At 43.8% G+C, this 19,658-nt stretch overlaps 1 protein-coding gene across 1 annotated transcript in view; it reads left to right on the top strand.

The window, feature by feature from the left end:
• The first annotated feature begins 7,063 nt into the window (after positions 1-7,063).
• LOC121870817 (involucrin-like) overlaps positions 7,064-19,658 on the top strand; it is a 24,177-nt gene continuing 11,582 nt past the window's right edge. The window contains exon 1 of the mRNA XM_042372785.1: positions 7,064-7,252. Coding sequence (XP_042228719.1) covers positions 7,064-7,252 — 189 coding nt within the window. The remainder of the gene's footprint in view (positions 7,253-19,658) is intronic.

The following is a 19,658-nucleotide window of genomic DNA, read 5'->3' as shown; positions in this document are numbered from 1 at the left end:
TGGAGGTGTGGTAGAGGTGTGGTAGAGGTGTGGTGGAGGTGTGGCAGAGGTGTGGTAGAGGTGTGGCAGAGGTGTGGTAGAGGTGTGGCAGGATACTGTGGCTCAACCAAAAGACATCAGGAAGGACAAGAAAACTGAGAGAGAGAGAGAGAGGATATGAGGTAACACTACGAGTCTATCTATCTATCTATCCAATCTATCTATCCAATCTATCTATCTATCTATCTATCTATCTATCTATCTATCTATCTATCTATCAGTGTCTGCCTGCTTATCTATCTGTCCATCCATCATCTTCTCGTATGCTAAATAAGTCAGGAACTTCCCCACACCTCCTCTCAACTTTCAGTTCCGTCAGCCATCAACTCTTCCCTCAGGTCAACTGAGTGATTGAACATCAACTTTCACGAGCCTTCCACCCCTTGACGTCACCCCTGACCCCTTTACCCTTGATTCTACCCTTTCTCCCTTTTAACCTCTCTCTCTCTCTCTCTCTCTCTCTCTCTGATTCCAATTCTTTCTTAGATACCCTTTAATCCTCTTAGATACCCTTTGGGGGTCCTCTTAGATACCCTTTGGTCCTCTTAGATGCCCTTTGATCCTCTTAGATACCCCTCTTAGATATTTGGTCCTCTAGATACCCTTTGGTCCTCTTAGATACCCTTGATCCCCTTAGATGCCCTTTGATCCTCTTAGATACTCCTTGATCCTCTTAGATACTCTTTGATCCTCTTAGATACTCTTTGATCCTCTTAGATACCCTTTGGTCCTCTTAGATACCCTTTGGTCCTCTTAGATACCCTTTGATCCCCTTAGATGCCCTTTGATCCTCTTAGATACTCCTTGGTCCTCTTAGATACTCTTTGATCCTCTTAGATACCCCTTGATCCTCTTAGATACTCTTTGATCCTCTTAGATACCCCTTGATCCTCTTAAATACCCTTTGATCCACTTAAATACCCTTTGGTCCTTTTAGATACCCTTTGATCCCCTTAGATACCCTTTAATCCTCTTAGATACCCTTTGATTCTTTTGGATACTTTTTAGACCCTCTTCAAGTCTTCTTAGACAACTCCCTTAAATTGCTTCCCTCATTTTATGTGAGCTTCTCTCTCTATCTCTCTTCCTTTCTTTCTTTCACCTTCTCTCTCTCTCTCTCTCTCTCTCTCTCTCCCTTCCTTTCCTTCTCTGCCTCCTCTCCCTATCCCTCTGTCTACTTCCTCCCTCTCCCTTAGCCTTCCATCACCCTCCCTACCTCTCTTTAGGCCCTCCCTTTCTCTTCTCAAGGCCTCCTTCATCCTCTCTACCTCTCCCTAGATCCTCCTTCCCCCAACGCCCTCCCTCATTCTCCCTCCATCACAAAACAAGAAGGCTCCCCTCTCCCTCCCTCCCTCTTGGCTACCGACACACTCTCGTTAAGTAGTGAATAACAATGATGAAGTCTCTCAGGTAATGGATAAGCCAGACGGCAGAGCAGCCACAGCTTAAATTACCTCTCTCTCTCTCTCTCTCTCTCTCTCTTTCTCTTCTACACACACACACACACATTTACCAATCATTCTTCGCCATCACCTATTCATGTCCGTGGTGTGTATAGTGTATGTGTGCGTGTGTGTGTGTGTATGTGTGTGCGTGTGGTGATTATAGTGGCAAGCAATGTGTGGTTGTAGTGTGGTAACATTTTTATTCAATAGTGTTTATACAGCCACCAACCAGGAGATTACCACTATATGACATTTCTATAGAATCCCTATATATTTCCTGTCACCATACTCCTAAATACAACACCACACCTCACCATAATATTTCTCTTCTCATTAGTGCCTCTATTGTTTACCTACATTATATACAATGTCATATAAAGTAATTTGTTGATAAAAAAGACCCAAATCAACCAGTCTTGATTTCCTCACATATGCTGGATGAAGTGAGAATCCGGGGCTGTTCTGTTTCCACCTCCTGTAGGATTGTGTATGGGAAAATATCCTTAGAGGAGATAGTTTATATACTAACTCCCTGGATACGGGGTCGTCTCTGAACTGAATAAAATCGTCTAGCATTAGTCAAGTATTAAAAGTGGTGCCTCCGTAAGGGTTGAAGACTCTAAAGCAATATATTATAAACTTCGCTTATCCAGGATTATCATATTTGTGGATCAGTCAATATTCTAATCCGAGACGTGGATCAATCCTCTCTCTAATTAATTCCTTCCATGTTTTCCATAATCAATGTAATCCATTCCCTCAATGTGGTAGTTAACGTGTCCACAACTGTCCCTCACCTCCTGTCCTTCCCTCCAGCGGACCACCCAATGACCCACTTAATTGTCCAATGATCGTTAGCGTCAATCATTACATCCCCGAGGCTCTGTTGATCCCTCTAACGACCCATTAAGGCCATCGGCTGTTGGTCGCTAGCTCGTGTAAATACCCGACTCAGAAGTTGTCAAACTTTTCGTACGGTCGAAATATTTTCATCTTTGTAACTGGTGACGTTAGAATGACACCCAGAACGGCTCACTTTAACTACCATACGAAGACAGATTCTTAAAATGTTCACGGGGTAATTTTTTTCGTCTCTTATAACTCTTAATGTGAGCTTTCATTTGCCTTGTTCAATTAAGTTCTCATTAAAACTATCTATACGTTTTAAGTCAATTTGGATGAAACTGATAAAACATCCATACGTCTTAGATTAATTTAGAACGCATCTGGTGAACCATATATACGTCTTAGATTCAAAATTAGACGTATAAACGCACCACCGGACAAGAGTGACATATATAGCCACCAACCTTGTAGAAAGACGGCTGGTAATTCTGACTGCGGTCCATCCTGGGATTATCTGAACACGCCGCTGTGGTATCCAACCCGACTGACAATCCCCTTAATGGTTCTCTTCCCAGACCCTCACTTCCCAGACCACCGTGTTGTCGCCTCTTAGTATTGATCTCTTCCCGACACTTATAACCCAACCTTGATTTATTGACGGGGAGGGGAGGGGGGAGGAGGAAGAAGAGGTGGAGGAGGAGGAGGAGGAGGAAGGATATTTGCATCAGTTATCCCTCATTAGTGTGGGATTAGCGTATTATGAGGAATGATGGGAGAGAAACTATATTGTAGATGAGAGTTTTCTAAATTTGGATTCGAAGTTAGATTTTGAAATTGGATTGCTCTCTCTCTCTCTCTCTCTCTCTCTCTCTCTCTCTCTCTCTCTCTCTCTCTCTCTCTCATTCTAGTATCCACCTTCAATCTAAACAAAACAGAAACAGGCAAAAAAAGAAAAAAAAACCGACAAGTAATCCTGTCAACAGAAAGTCTCACTGAGGGTAAACAGAGGTCGTCCACCTTCTCGCCCGCCATAATTCTGTAAATCAGCCCCCCCTTGTCACTCGCCAGTCTTTGTAAACTAGCAGCCTTGTCACTCGCCATAAATCTGTAAACGAACCTCCTCATCACTCGCCATAATCCTGTAACTAGCATGTCACTCCTCACCCTCCTTACCTTCCTCTTCCTCCTCCTCCTCCCTGTAAACTTAACTAGGGGGAGCCTGTTATCAGCTTATCTCGTCTTATCTACCGTCGGTGAGTACCTCGTCACCACACACCTGAAGATAACGTCACCAGCAGGTAAACTTCCTCCCCTTCTCCTCCTCCTCCTCCTGGTGTGTCGAAGCTTCGTACAAGGTCTGGTAAAGAGATTCACAAAGGTTTGGACAATGACTCTCAACCTGGCCTCCAACATGAAAGAGGTCACACAGAGGTCGGTCTTCGTGTGCTTGGGGAGGCCTTTAGAGACCATCTTTTATATAAGAACGCAAGAGGTTGGCCTCCACTTCTAGCGGCAGTCTCCCAGAGGTCTTAGATGCCTCAGAGGTCAGCGTCGGCAGCAGCTGATAGAGGCACCACCAGCTCCCAAACTTAGCCATGCCTGACGCTTTCTAAGGGGACATTATTAGTATATTTTTTGTAAACAAGTACTGTAAGTGGCAGTCGCGTGAGTGTTGCACTATAATAATAATAATAATAATAATAATAATGATAATAATAATAATAATAATAATAATAATAATAATAATAATAATAATAATAATAATAATAATAATAATAATAATAATAATAATAATAATAATAATAATAATAATAATAATAATAATAATAAATAATAATAATAATAATAATAATAATAATAATAATAATAATAATAATAATAATAATAATAATAATAATAATAATAATAATAATAATAATAATAATAATAATAATAATAATAATAATAATAATAATAATAATAATAATAATAATAAATAATAATAATAATAATAATAATAATAATAATAATAATAATAATAATAATGATAATAATAATAATAATAATAATAATAATAATAATAATAATAATAATAATAATAATAATAATAATAATAATAATAATAATAATAATAATAATAATAATAATAATAATAATAATCATAAATCTGTCACTTAATTCGCCTGTAGAGAGACAGTGCAAAAAACTGTAGAACAGAAAGACGGAAGGTGTAGGACTGTAGGTGCCTGTGCAGCAGTTGGGTGGCTTGGTGGGCGGGTGGGAGTGCAGCGGATGGACGGGTGGGTGGGTGGGTGGGTGGGGGTGGCTGTGGTGGTGATACTGTCAGCTTAGCGCAGCCGCCACCGCCAAGCAGTAATGGACACCGGGATTAAGCCAAATTACAGAGGATCACAACCAATAAAACCAGACTTACACTGCCCTGGCTGGGAGGCTGACCTGACGCGGCTGTTGCTACTACGACTACTGGTGGGAGGGGGTGGTCTCTCTCTCTCTCTCTCTCTCTCTCTCTCTCTCTCTCTCTCTCTCTCTCTTGATCTTCTTATCTATGTTCCTTTATCCATCTCTAACTTATCCTCTTTCTTTCTCCCCCTGCCTATTTTTTTTATATTCTGTCTTTCATTTTCTGCTTTTCTGTCTATATTCGTCTGTCTTTCTGTCTCTGCTCTTGGATCAGGGAGAGGAATGGATGGTGGAGTAGGTGAGGGAGAGTGAGAGGGTAGTATGGATAAGGGAGAGGTTGTTATAATTAAGATAAGCTGGAGGGTCAGGGAGGGTCAGGGAGGAGATGGGAAGGGTGTGGAGAGTGTAAGGGTGATGAAGGGTGAGGTGTTGGTGAGGGAGAGAAGCAATAGCGTATAGGTCAGTGTGTGTGTGTGTGTACGTTGAGACAAGTTATGCTTTGGACACTAATAGAAGATGCCACAACACACACACACACACACACACACACACACACACACACACACACACCACACCACACCAACAACGTCCTCTGATGGAATCCTTTTTAGTCCCTTATATACTCCTTAATGGACCTTCAGGACGCCTCTCGGGTAAGTCCCTCGTGTTAGGACGTCCGTGGGAGAGTGTGTGTGGGCAGGGTTTTATGGCTCGGTGTCCCTCAGGTCACCCACACCAGCCAGGAAAACAATGGACACCTCGGGACGTCTTCTCACCACAGACAACTTTGTTATGGATGGGATGGAATGTTAGCCAGGCGGTTCTGTACTCACATGCTTTATACAGAGTGACTCAGAAAACAAAATATATAAACTTCCTCACACATTTTTCGTGACGATTGGCTGGATTCTTACACTACAACATCATCAGTTGTCCCCACATGTAATGCAAGAATTCACACGATCGACACGAGACACTGTGAGGCCGTACGTGTCTATGAATTTGTCAGACACCCTGTATATGTTCCCTGTTGAAGTTCCCTGTAAAAGTTCCCTGTAAAAGTTCCCTGTAGAGGTTCCCTGTATAGGTTCCCTGTAGAGGTTCCCTGTATATGTTCCCTGTAAAAGTTCCCTGTATATGTTCCCTGTAGAAGTTCCCTGTAAAAGTTCCCTGTAGAGGTTCCCTGTAGAGGTTCCCTGTAGAGGTTCCCTGTAAAAGTTCCCTGTAGAGGTTCCCTGTAGAGGTTCCCTGTAGAAGTTCCCTGTAAACGTTCCCTGTAGAGGTTCCCTGTAGAGGTTCCCTGTAAGACTCTCAACATAATTACGAAGGATAAGACTCAAGGCTGGGAGGAAAAACGTTTACACTAAGAACGACAAGAGACTATAAAGTTGTTTACGGTTTTTAAAATCCAATTAAAATATTATAGTAGAGGATGATATAAAAACGTAAGTAACAATTAAATCCTATCCTAACCTAACCTAACCTAACCTAACCTAACCAAACCTGAGTAATTAATATAAGCTGTTCAGTCTTTAATATTAACTGGATATTTTGTACCTATATTAAACACAGTGATAGATTAACACCAAAAAACTGAGAGAGAGAGAGAGATGAAGGTATATGCTTGTGTGTGTGTGTGTGTGTGTGTTCATCCACAGTGGAGGTATAGATTGATTGAATAAGCAGTACGTGTTTGTATACGCAAGTAGATACGACAAATGCTTCCTGATGCTTAGCGCTCCACACACACACACACACACACACACACACACACACACACACACACACACACACACACACACACACACACACACTACAAAACGGATATAGTTCACCAATACCCACAAGAAATAAAAACCTATCCCCTTCTGCCTTCATTTTGTAACAGTAACACCAGGTGACTTATAGACCATAATAATCACCTATGCACACCCACCAACAGCTTACTTCCGGCCCGTCAATTATGCAGTTTAACGTACAAAGCGTTTTATATTGTATTAAGTTGAGCGATAGTAATCTTTACGGCCAGAAGGGTGAGAGAAACTTGCCCTGTCATAGTGAGCTAAGTGCAGGGTGTATGTGTGAGTCATTGGTGGCTGCAGCTGAGGACACAATGCTCGAGGGTGAGGGAGCTGAGGATACAATGCTCGGGAGGGTGAGGTAGCTGAGGACACAATGCTCGAGGGTGTGAGGTGGCTGAGGATACAATGCCTGGAGGGTGAGGGAGCTGGAGGATACAATGCTCAGAGGGGTGAGGTAGCTGAGTGATACAATGCTGAGGAAACAGGTAACTGAGGACACAATGCTCGAGGGTGAGGTGGCTGGAAGATACAATGCTCGAGGGTGAGGTAGCTGAGGATACAATGCTCGAGGGTGAGGTAGCTGAGGACACAATGCTCGAGGGTGAGGTGGCTGAAGATACAATGCTCGAGGGTGAGGTAGCTGAGGATACAATGCTTAAGGGTGAGGTAGCTGAGGACACAATGCTCGAGGGTGAGGTAACTGAGGACACAGTCTCGAGGGTGAGGTAGGGGAGGCAGCCATGGTTGTGTGGACGGGAGCCAGTAAGGGTTATTCCTCCATGCAAGTTCCTTTCTGATTTGTGTTACCGGGAGACCAATGTTGTGTGTGTGAGTGTGTGTGAGTGTGTGTGTGAGTGTGTGTGTGTGTGTGTGTGTGTGTGTGTGTGTATTATATTGTCTTAGAGTGTTTTGAGATGATGTGAAGTATTATGAGATGATGTGAAGTGTTTTGAGATTGTGTGAAGTGTTTTGAGATGATGTGAAGTGTTTTGAGATGATCTTGAGTGTTTTGAGATTGTGTGAAGTGTTTTGAGATGATGTGAAGTGTTTTGAGATGATGTAAAGTGTTTTGAGATGATGTGAAGTGTTTTGAGATGATGTGAAGTGTTTTGAGATGATGTGAAGTATTATGAGATGATATGAAGTATTATGAGATGATGTGAAGTGTTTTGAGATGATGTGAAGTGTTTTGAGATGATGTGAAGTGTTTTGAGATGATGTGAAGTGTTTTGAGATTAAGTGAAGTGTTTTGAGATGATATGAAGTATTATGAGATGATGTGAAGTGTTTTGAGATGATGTGAAGTGTTTTGAGATGATCTTGAGTGTTTTGAGATTATGTGAAGTATTTTGAGATGATGTGAAGTGTTTTGAGATGATGTGAAGTGTTTTGAGATGATGTGAAGTGTTTTGAGACGATGTGAAGTGTTTGAGATGATGTGAGAGTGTTTTGAGATGATGTAAGTGTTTTTGAGATGATGTGAAGTAATGTAGGAGATGATGTGAAGTGTTTTGAGATGATGTGAAGTGTTTTGAGATGATGTGAAGTGTTTTGAGATGATGTGAAGTGTTTTGAGATTATGTGAAGTGTTTTGAGATGATGTGAAGTGTTTTGAGATTATGTGAAGTGTTTTGAGATGATGTGAAGTGTTTTGAGATGATGTGAAGTGTTTTGAGATGATGTGAAGTGTTTTGAGATGATGTGAAGTGTTTTGAGATGATGTGAAGTGTTTTGAGACGATGCGAAGTGCTTTGAAATCATCATCTCAAAACACTTCAGAGATGGAGATTTCACATAACCTGAATATTCATCGTTTTTTGTTTTTCGAGAAATTTGAAAACACACACACACACGACGTCCCCTCTCGCCTCCTGTATTAAATGTCGCTGATTTGCCCATATATATATATATATATATATATATATATATATATATATATATATATATATATATATATATATATATATATATATATATATATATATATATATATATATATATATATATATATATATACTGTTAATGAATATGTTGTATTTCTTTGTGTATGAACCTCTGTCCTGCGTGGCAGTGAGAAGTGATACCACCCTCAGTGGCAAGACTTGACTGAAGTATTCAGAATAGGCAAACTGTACTCCAAGCTTTGTCAATAAATTTTTTTAAATAAAAAAAAACCCCGAGATACCTGCAGCCGATACAGTTGTGTAAAATCGAGTTAACTCTATAGTTAGGGAAATAATGGTTGTTAAGTGCAATCCCGACGACACTACCTACTTCTGTTAAGATGATTCGTATTGGGACGTCTGGCCTGGCCTTTAGGATCCACTTTTTCATTATAACAGGGAAAGATTTACACCAGATATATACACTTGGTCTAAGAGATGGTGGCACATGTGAGTTGCTGGGAATCATATGACAGAGATCTCCTTGTATTGAAAAATTATGAATATTACTCCTTAAAAATATAATCTTCTTAAAACAGCCGGCATGACTTTGTTGATGTTTGCATTGCCTCTCTTATAATCCAATTTCATATGCAAATTTTCCCCCACGACTATAAAAAGCTGAGGTGCAATAAATCACGAGTATAAGTAGGAAGAGGAGGAGTAGGAAGAGGAGGGGGAGGGGGAGGATGGGTGGGTGGGTGGAGACAGGAATGGAGGAGGAGGAGGAGGAGAAGGAGGAAGAGGAAATTAAGATGTAGTACTCACTCACTCACTCACACACACACACACACACTCTCTCTATCTCCCTCCCTCTCTGGGTCATTTTTCACACGTCCTGTGCCTGAGTGGATGAGATAAGGGATGCTGTGAATCATCTCCTCCACCAACAAGCAGTTAACTAAAGCCTCCGGGACTCAATGATAGGGTTTAATTAATCCCGCTCCTTGCTTGAGGCCAACAGTCGCACTCAAAGTCGGTCTTGTGTACAGAGAGAGAGACGCTCCAAATAAATATGATGTCATGCAGTTACTCTGGTGGAGGAGGGAGAAGGAGGGAGAAGGAGGGAGGATGGAAGGTTATAAGTAGTTGCGAAGATTAATGGTAGGTGAAAAAGAGTGTGTGTGTGTGTGTGTGTGTGTGTCGCTTACTGGCAGGAGGTTAACATAAGTGTGTTTAACATAAGTACGATAACATAAGTATAATAATATAACACAAGTACGATAACACAAGTACGATAACATAAGTACGATAACATAAGTATAATAATATAAATACGATAACACAAGTACGATAACACAAGTACGATAACATAAGTACGATAACACAAGTGTGATTGAGTTAGCTTGAGATGGTATCAGACGCTTATTCTTGTGTGGATCGAATGTGTGAAGGGGAATCAAGTGGAGACCTTGTAAGTGATGCGCTCTCTCTCTCTGTGTCCGTCTGTCTGTTTATCTGTCTGTCTGTCTGTCTGTCTGTCTGTCTGTCTCTGTCCCACAGTAAAATGGTTCTACTCCTGTCTTCTTAACACCACTGAATATAAACTCATCAATATACACACCTTAATTGCCAAGGTGTTAAGTTTTGACTCAATCTGGATAGAACTGTCAAGTGTTATTCAATTCAATTCAAGTGTTGGCACCGTGGATGTTGTCAATGATGTTTAATGATGTAGGGAAGATGTTTTTATACAGAGGAGACGTTAAGGTGTTTATATGTCACAGGTAAGGCTGGGTTGGGTTGGGTCGGGTTGAGTTGGGTCTGGTTGGGTTGGGTCTGGTTGGGTTGGGTCTGGTTGGGTTGGGTCTTAACTCCCAAATAGTATTGAGGGAAGGTGTTGATGATGGACTGTTCTCTAGGTCTGAATGGGTCACACACTCACACACACACACACACACACACAAACACACACACACACACACACACACACACACACACACACACTTACATTCAGGCAAGACCATAATACAGTGTTCAAGTTTATGTATCATAAGTTACCCGGACTAACGGACGGACACATATACAGTACGTACGGACGAACGGAAGATAAGTACAGAAGGATGGATGGACGGACGAAAACACGTACAAAGAAACAATCGGGCTGAGACACTAACAACCGGAATAACAATTGGTCTAAACTACGACTACTACTAATAATAATAATTTTACCGTCCGAAAAATTATCTGTAAATCTATCTCATTAGTTCAATCTGAATACTTCTATGTAAATGCGTATGTTTGAGTGTATGTATGTATCTTGAGGGAACCACTGTTGAAGAGGTACAGAGTGGAACATTAAACAAAGCAGTGTACACACCGTGGCCATCTTGTTGTACTGTACACGTACTAGTCAACAAGGTGTACACGTCGTGGCCATCTCGACATAAGAATGGAAGAAACTGCAGCGGGCCTATTGGTCCATACTAGGCAAGCCCGTTTACACCCAACCCCTATCGCTCCTATATTCAACCAACCTTTATTTGAAGCTACCCAGCGTATTTGAATTAGTCATAAATTTCGGTAACTTGTTCCACTCATCCACTATATTTGCAAACCAATGTTTACCTACCTCGCGCCTAAATCTAAATTTGTCTAATTTAGATTTTAAGTTTAAGTCCCTTTGTTATATCACCTTTGTTTAGCCCTGACTTCCATTTATACACCTCTATCTTATCGTCCCTCACTCTGTGTCTCTCGAGGGAGTGCAACTGATGATGCTTTAACCTGTCTCTGTACTCAAGGTTCCTAATGCCCGGGATTAGTCTTGCCATTCTTCTCTGAATTCTTTCTCGGTGACCAGAACTGAACTGCGTAATCCAAGTGAGGTCTCACAAGCGCAAGATATAGTTTTAGGATAACCTCGCTAGTCTTGTAACTAACACTCCTTTGAATGAACCCAAGTACTTTGTTAGCCTTGTTTCGAGCAAATACACATTGTTGTCTCGGTTTAAGATTCAAACTTATCATTACTCCTAAATCTTTCTCACAGTCGGATTTCTCTATAGCATCGTTGTTCATCTGGTATCTGGTTTCTCTGTTTACATCTCCTAGACTAAGTACTTTACATTTACCCACATTAAATTTCATCTGCCATTTTTCAGAACAATCGAAAAATTTGTATAGACTTTAGATCATCCTGTAGTTTTCCGGAGTCCTCGTCATATTTAATTACACGCTCTATTTTAGTGTCGTCAGCAAATTTACTAATGTTGCTGTCTACGCCTACATCTATGTCGTTTATGTATATAATAAATAGTAATGGTCCAAGTACTGAACCTTAGGGTACTCCACTTGTGATATTACCCCAATCGGATTTGGTGCCATTAATACTGACTCTGTTTTCTGTCCCGTAACCACGCCTTAATCCAGTTTAGAATATCTCCTCCAATTCCACGAGCATCCACTTTTCGTGTGAGTCTTTCGTGGGGGACCCTGTCGAAGGCATTGCTAAAGTCGAGGTAAATCACATCATAATCGTGTCATTTATCCACTGATTCAAAAACAGTTGAAAAGAATGTTAATAGATTTGTCAGACATGAACGGCCACTTGTGAAACCATGTTGGGAATCATTGATCAACTTGTGCTTCTCCAGGTGATTTCGAATAGCATGAGATTATGCTTCCAGTAATTTTCCTACAATTGATGTAAACTAATTAGACGGTAGTTAGAGGTTAGTGATCTATCTACCTTCTTGAAAATTGGTATTACATTCGCTATCCTCCAGGATTCTGGTACTATACACGTGCTAGACGAAATGGTGTACACGTCATGGCCACACGTACACCAGGCCTTCAGATTGAACCACTGATACACATGGTACTTTCGCTGACCTGAGACGTGGGGGGGGGGGGTTGACCACACTGGCAGTGTCACTCACTCACTCACTCACTCACCTATCTATCTATCTATCTATCTATCTATCTATCTATCTATCTATAATATCTTATCAATATTGATTGGTGTGGAGGGGAAGTGATTGGGATAAGGGAGTTAAGGGAGTGAGGGAGGGTGAGAGTGAGGGAGTGAGGGAGGGTGAGAGTGAGGGAGTGAGGGAGGGTGAGAGTAAGGGAGGAGGGAGGGTGGGGAGAGGGAGGGAGCAGGGAGGGGTGAGAGTGAGGGAGTGAGGGAGGATGAGAGGAGAGAGGGGTGAGAGTGAGGGAGGGGAGGTGGGAGGGTGAGAGTGAGGAGGAAGAGAGTGGAGAGAGTGAGGAGGTGAGAGGAGAAAATGAAGGAGGATGGGAGAGGAGAGAATGAGGGAGGGGTGAGAGGGGGAGGGGTGAGAGGAGGGGAGGAGGAGGTGAGAGTGAGGGGGAGGGGTGAGAGTGAGGAGAGGAGGGAGGGGTGGAGAGGAGAAATGAAGGAGGATGAGAGTGAGAGAATGAGGGAGGGTGAAAGTGAGGGGAGGGGTGGAGAGTGGAGGGAGTGAGGGGAGGGTGAGAGTGAGAGAGGGTGAGAGTGAGGGGAGTGAGGAGGGTGAGAGTAATGCAGGGGGTGAGAGGAGGGGAGGGGTGAGAGGAGAGAGGGTGGGAGAGGGAGGGGAGGAGGGAGGGGTGAGAGAGTGAGGGGAGGGAGAGGAGGGAGGGTGGAGAGGAGGGGAGTGAGGGAGGTGAGAGTGAGAGAGTGAGGGAGGTGAGATTGAGAGAGTGAGGGAGGGTGAGAGGAGGGAGGAGGAGGGGTGAGAGTGAGGGAGTGAGGGAGTTAAGGGTGAGTGATTGAGGGAGTGAGGGAGGGCGGGAGCGAGGGAGGATGAGAGTGAGGGAGTGAGGGAGGGTGAAAGTGAGGGAGTGAGGGAGGGTGAGAGTGAGGGAATGAGGAATGGTGAGGGTGAGGGAGTGAGGTAGGCCCAGTAAGGCCACCCGACGCCCAGGCCCAATATTTTGACATGTCTGGATTGATGTGACAAGGATGAGACCGACCTTACTTCCGGGGTCCCTGTGTGTGTGTGTGTGTGTGTGTGTGTGTGTGTGTGTGTGTGTGTGTGTGTGTGTGTGTGCTTATATATTTAATACTAATTATAACATCATACTATACCCATACACATACATATACATTTAACATGATAACTCCATGACACACACACACACACACACACACACACACACACACACACACACACACAGGACACACGTGTTAGGGGAGGCTATCGCGTGGAGCAAGTGGACTGTGGCTGAAAGAGAAGGGGATGTGGGGTGTGTCAAAATGAGACTGTGTGTGTGTGTGTGTGTGTGTGTGTGTGTGTGTGTGTGTGTGTGTGTGTGTGTGTGTGTGTGTGGAGTGTGCGTGTGTGTATGTGTGTGTGTGTGTGTAATAATAATAATAGTGTGTGTGTGTGAGTGTGTGATCGGCAATTTTTAATTGGTTCGTTTTATTGGCAACACTTGTGTGTCTTATGAGAGAGAGAGAGTTGGTGGTCAACTGCGGTGGGCGTGGGTGTGTGTATGGGGTCAATAAAGGTCGTTTATAGGCGTGGGCAAGCCTATGTCAGCTGGATAGCTTCAAACATAGGTTGGATGCTTATATGAGCAATAGGGGTTGGGTGTAAATGGGACTGCCCAGTATGGGCCAATAGGCCCGCTGCAGTTTCCTCCATTCTTATGTTCTTATGTTCTTAAGGTGGGGTAGGAGGCAGGGGTCAGGCTTGGGAAGTGTGAGAGTGCGGGTCAGCTGGGCTGTGTGTGTGTGTGTGTGGGTGTGTGTGTGTGTGTGTGTGTGCAAGGGGTCAGAGAGGTTACTGCACCTGTTACTGCTTTTAGGAAAGTTATGAAGGCACTGTCCGTTGGCACCCTGGCGGCACCTCACCACCTACTACATTCTTCTCCCTCCCTACCTCCTCCTCGTCTCCCTTCCATCTCCTTTCTCCCCACTCTCCTGTTTATAGCAATTCTTCTGTATCCTCCCCTGATGTTTTCCTTCGCACACACACACACACACACACACACACACACACACACACACACACACACACACACACACCTATTCATGGCTCCTAGTCACACACGCAAAAAAAAAAAATATATGAAAAATTATCCTTTTCAGCTCGACACAAATTCTAGAAAAGAGACGAGAGGAATTTTGTCAATTAGTTGTCGTTTTAAGGATTTTCGTATTTTTAAGGAAGGATTTTTTGTCCTCTCTCTCCAGTGACGGAAAAGGAAAGAAAAGAGAAAGAAAATGGGAGAAAGAAAGAGACAATGTTTGAGAGAAAATTAAGAAAATAATTGAAAATAAAACTTTGTTGGATTTTTGTTAGGTTATGTTAGGTTAGGTTAGGTTAGGTTAGGTTAGGTTAGGTTAGGTTAGGTTAGGTTAGGTTAGGTTAGATGCGAATTGTATTTAAATTATTTCGACGTTTTTAGACAGAAAGACAGAGAGATAATACTAAGAATAATAAACAAGAGAGAAAAAACAGGAGAATGAGAAATATAGAGAAAGGAAGAGAAAAAGAGAACCAGAAAGAGGAAGAGAGAGATAATGTACAGAATTATAAAGTAAAAGAAACTATAATAGATGGAAAAGAGTAGTAAGAAAGAAAGAAAGAAAGAAAGAAAGAAAGAAAGAAAGCAATAAGGAAAGAAAGAGAGAGAGCCACTACTCCTCATTAATGTATCATAACTCGAAATTCAATCCAGCATGTCGTTTGTTTTCCTCGTGTCCAAAGGGGTGAGGGGTGACGTATACCCCTTTCCCTTTGGTGGCCAGTACAAGGGGAAGTGGTGGTGGCGCGTGGCTGAGGGAGGGGGTAGGGGTCCGTAGGGCTAGGGGGGAAGGGGGGAAGGGGGAGGAAAGCGGGGTGGGAAAGGGGAAGGGTGGCGGGGTCAAGTAAGGAGTGAGGTCACTAATGTGTTGACCTTAGTGGCGTATGTGAGATATTTGCGTATAATAATTGGCATATGTGAGAACTGTGCGAACAATATTTGGCGTAGCGTGGATAACTCCGTAAAATATTTGGCGTATGTTTTAGAAAATTTGGCGTACGAATTTTGTATATTCCGCGTATCGTAGGCAGAGAACTTGGCTTTATTTTAGAATAATTTTGAGACGACAAACAAGTTCCTGTTATTTGCTTATCTATTTTATTTTATTTATTTACTAACCTACCTACTGTACTTTGATTCACTTTATTTCATTTTATTCACTCACTCACTCACTCACCTGTTTAGAGTATCACCTGAGTCAAGAAGGCACTGCTGTACCGCTGGTGCCACTATCTGTTTAGTGCAGTGCCTCCAACTGCAGGTGTTAAGCCTCTCTGACACGTTTGCTTTCACTCGGAATCGAGTATGACGATCATCCAGCTATGATACAATGATATGAGTTATCAAGGATATCACCTAGGTTCGTGAGTTCTGAGGTGACTAAAAAGACTGATACGGGACAGTCAGGGTCGATCACAGATGTTGCACATGTGGAGGGCTACATCTAGTGCGGGAGGGGCGGCGGCAGCGTCTTTCCGGCGTTGACGCTTGTTTGCCTCGTTATGCAGTCGAGCTAACTCGAAAGTATTGACACCTTCTTGTGTGGTGCTCCTCCAAGCGTTACGGTGTGGAGTAATCATCTCCCAGGTGAAGGGGTCGATTTGGCATTTTTTCAGGTTTGTCTTAAGACTATCCTTATACCTTTTCAGTTGCCCACCAGCGTTACTTTTTCTATTCGTGAGGTGACTGTAAAGTAGCTGCTTTGGCAGTCTACTGTCGTCAATGTAGGTAACATGGCCAGTCCATCATAGTTATTCATGGATAATGGTAGCCTCGATGCTCCTACAGTTGGTGTCAGTGAGAATACTAGCATTTGTTCTCTTGTCTTCCCAGCTTACTCGGAGGATGGAACGTAAACTACGTTGGTGAAAGTTTTCAAGTACCTTGAGGTGCCTCCTGTATGTGACCCATGTCTCGCTGCCATATAGCAGGGTGCGGCGAACGACCGCTCGATATACGTGTAACTTTGTAGATAATTTCAGCTCCCTACAGCTGAAGACACGATTTCAGAGTCTGCCAAAGACTTGAGATGCACATCTCATCCGATGCTGAATCTCTTCATCGATTTCCGAGGTGGTGGACAGGTGGGAGCCGAGGTACGGAAAGTGGGCAACATTAGAGAGGGTAGTACCATTAAGCTGAATGGATGGTGGAGGTGTGGCTGAACCAGGGGCAGGTTGAAAGAGAATCGGAGTCTTACGTACATTCACCTCAAGGCCAAAGTGTGCATACGCATCTGCATAGATGATCAGGATCTCCTGTAGGTCGCTTTCAGTGTGAGCGACAAGGGTGAGGTCGCCTGCATGCTGAAGTTCAGTAATGGAAGCTACAGCCACCTTTGTTCCTGCCTGGAGTCGTCTTATGTTGAAAAGACCGGTCACCCGGTACTTGATGTCCACCCAGCCGGCTAAATTGGCACTGGCACGAGTAAGGAAGGCAGCCAAGAAAATGGAAAAGAGAGTTGGTGCCAGTACACAGCCTTGTTTTACCCCCGTTTGGATGGGAAAGAACTCAGACTGTGTGCCATTGTGCAGGACACTGCCGTTCATGCCATCGTGGAGTTGCCTCACAATGGCAATGAATTTTGGTGGACAGCCAAAACGGCTGAGGGTCCACAGTAGGCTTCCCTGTTGACCGAGTCGAAGGCCTTGGTTAGCTCGATGAAGGCCATGTACAGGTCACGGCGCTGTTCTCTGCACTTTTCCTGTATCTGGCGGGCAGCAAAGATCATGTCAGTGGTGCCACACGATGGTCTAAAGCCACATTGAGATACTGCGAGGAAGTTTTCCCCCTCAGAAATAAGTCTGTTTAGGAGGACTCGGGCGATAATCTTGCCAGCTACGGACATCAGCGAGATCCCGCGATAGTTGCCACAGTCTGACCGGTCTTCCTTATTCTTATAAATATTGAAGATGGAGGCGTCTTTAAGACCTTGGGGCATTTCCTCCTTTTCCCATATATTCCCCAGAGAGAGTGGAGACTGCTGGTAAGCAGAGGGTCTCCTGCTTTATACACACACGCACCCAGCTGACACATACACGTCCAGATGACACATTCCTGACGCACCAACACATCCTAATAACAGATCCCTGTAACACACACACACACACACACACACACACACACTCACTCACGCCCATATGACACATTCCTGACACACACACACTCACATGACACATTCTTGACACACACACGCCCAGATGACACATTCTTGACACACACGTGCGCCCAGATGACACATGGAGGGGTCAGTCATCAGTGTGTGTCTCCGTATCTGACTTGGGTACTAATGGCACATAATTAAGCTTCCCCTACCTTCCTTCCTTCCTCTCTCCCTCAGATACTCTTTCCTCTCCCCTCCCTCCTTCTGTTCGTTCCTTCCATCCTCTCGCTTATTCTCCTTTCACTCCCTACCTCCTTCCCTCTCCTCACTTTCTCTTCCCTCCCCTCAACTACCTATAATTTTATCCTTCCCCTCTGCCACTCTTTCCTCGGTCGCCTTTTCTTTCCTTCTCTCCCTCACTTTATCCACTCATCCTTCCCCAGTCTCTCACCTTCTCTCCCTCTCTTACTTCACCATTTTCCACCTCTCACTTTCTCTCCCTCCCTCCCCTCTTTATCTTCTCATCCTGTCCCACCCTCTCACTTTCTCTCCCTCTCTCCCCTCATCCTTTCCCTCCCTCCCTCCCTCCTAGGCGCGTGAGACCTCAGACCAGTGAAAGATGATTAGGTACCCTTAACCTCCCCTCACAGGACCTGCTAATTGTCCCTGTCCAAACACTTCTCTCGTCTGGCCCTTCCTCTCCCCTCCTTTCCCTTCTCCTTCTGTCCCTCCTTTTCCCTCTCCTTCCCTCTAGTCCTACCTTCCCATCTCCTCCCCACCTTTCCTTTTTCCTCTATCTGTCTGTCTGTCTGTCACACACACACACACACACACACACACACACACACACGCACACGCACGCACACACACACACACACACACACACACACACACACACACACACACACACGCACGCACACACACACACGCACGCACGCACGCGCACGCACGCACGCACACACACACACACACACACACACACACACGCACGCACGCACGCACACACACACACACACACACACACACACACACACACGCACGCACACGCAGCACGCACACACACACACACACACACACACACACACACACACACACACACACACACACACACACACACACACAGCTGGTAGGAACATAACACTAGTATTACAACGCCATTAGTTCCTCACCAGCTACCCCCGTCTCATCTCTACCCTTTAGACTTCCCTTTGCCCCTTACTTACCCAATTTAAACTCGTTCCCCCTTCCCTTACCCCTTTACACCTCCCCTTACCTTGACCTTACCCCTTTACACCCCCTTTACCCCTTACCACACTATACACACAAAACCCCCGAAGGTCTTGGTCTTATCATTTGTACTGAGGAAACTATAAGGTGTTGAATCGGTACATCAATAAACATAAACTATCTGAACCTAAGATAAACAAAATCATTTATACTTTTTTTCTTCTGTTTTCATGTATCTCTTAGGTGGTGTGGCTGGTGTTCCCTCTGGCGGCTAACGTGTTGTACGAGAGACGATCAGCTAGCTATACAGAAGTGGGTCAAAACGATTGTGGATGTAGGTTTGTATCATACGTCTGGCAACTCATTGGGAATTCAAGTCTTTATTCAGTACTCATGGAGGCAGTGTGAACGGTACGGGATTCAATCGTCCTTTTAATTAACCCAAGTTATTGATTTAGTAGTCTATATCGCAACTGGGTCGACTTGAAACCTCCCAATCAGTGACTGACATCGAGACACACATCGTTGAGAGTCCTTCACGACAACACAAGCACCAAAACACTTGAGAAAATGCTAAATAAAACCCATACAAATTATCCTAATCTGTACCAAGTTGTCTGATAAGCACTGCAGTAACTAACATGAGGAGACCACCAGCCATGACCGGTGTTTAGGTAAAATGATTGATGTTAACTTCATGATAGCTGGGCGGGCGGGCGGATGGTGCGCGGTGGTCCAGTAAACATGGTCTCCACAGAACCAGCAAGAAATAAACACAGTACACGTTAAACTAAAAATCAACACAAATAAGCCTTAAAGATTCCCTAAAACACACACACACACACACACACACGCACACGCACACGCACACGCA

Source organism: Homarus americanus, unplaced genomic scaffold (assembly GCF_018991925.1).
Source record: "Homarus americanus isolate GMGI-L3 unplaced genomic scaffold, GMGI_Hamer_2.0 scaffold1873, whole genome shotgun sequence".
Taxonomy (NCBI): domain Eukaryota; kingdom Metazoa; phylum Arthropoda; class Malacostraca; order Decapoda; family Nephropidae; genus Homarus; species Homarus americanus.
Note: the sequence above shows the minus strand (reverse complement) of the source record. Positions and strands in the feature narration are given on the sequence as shown.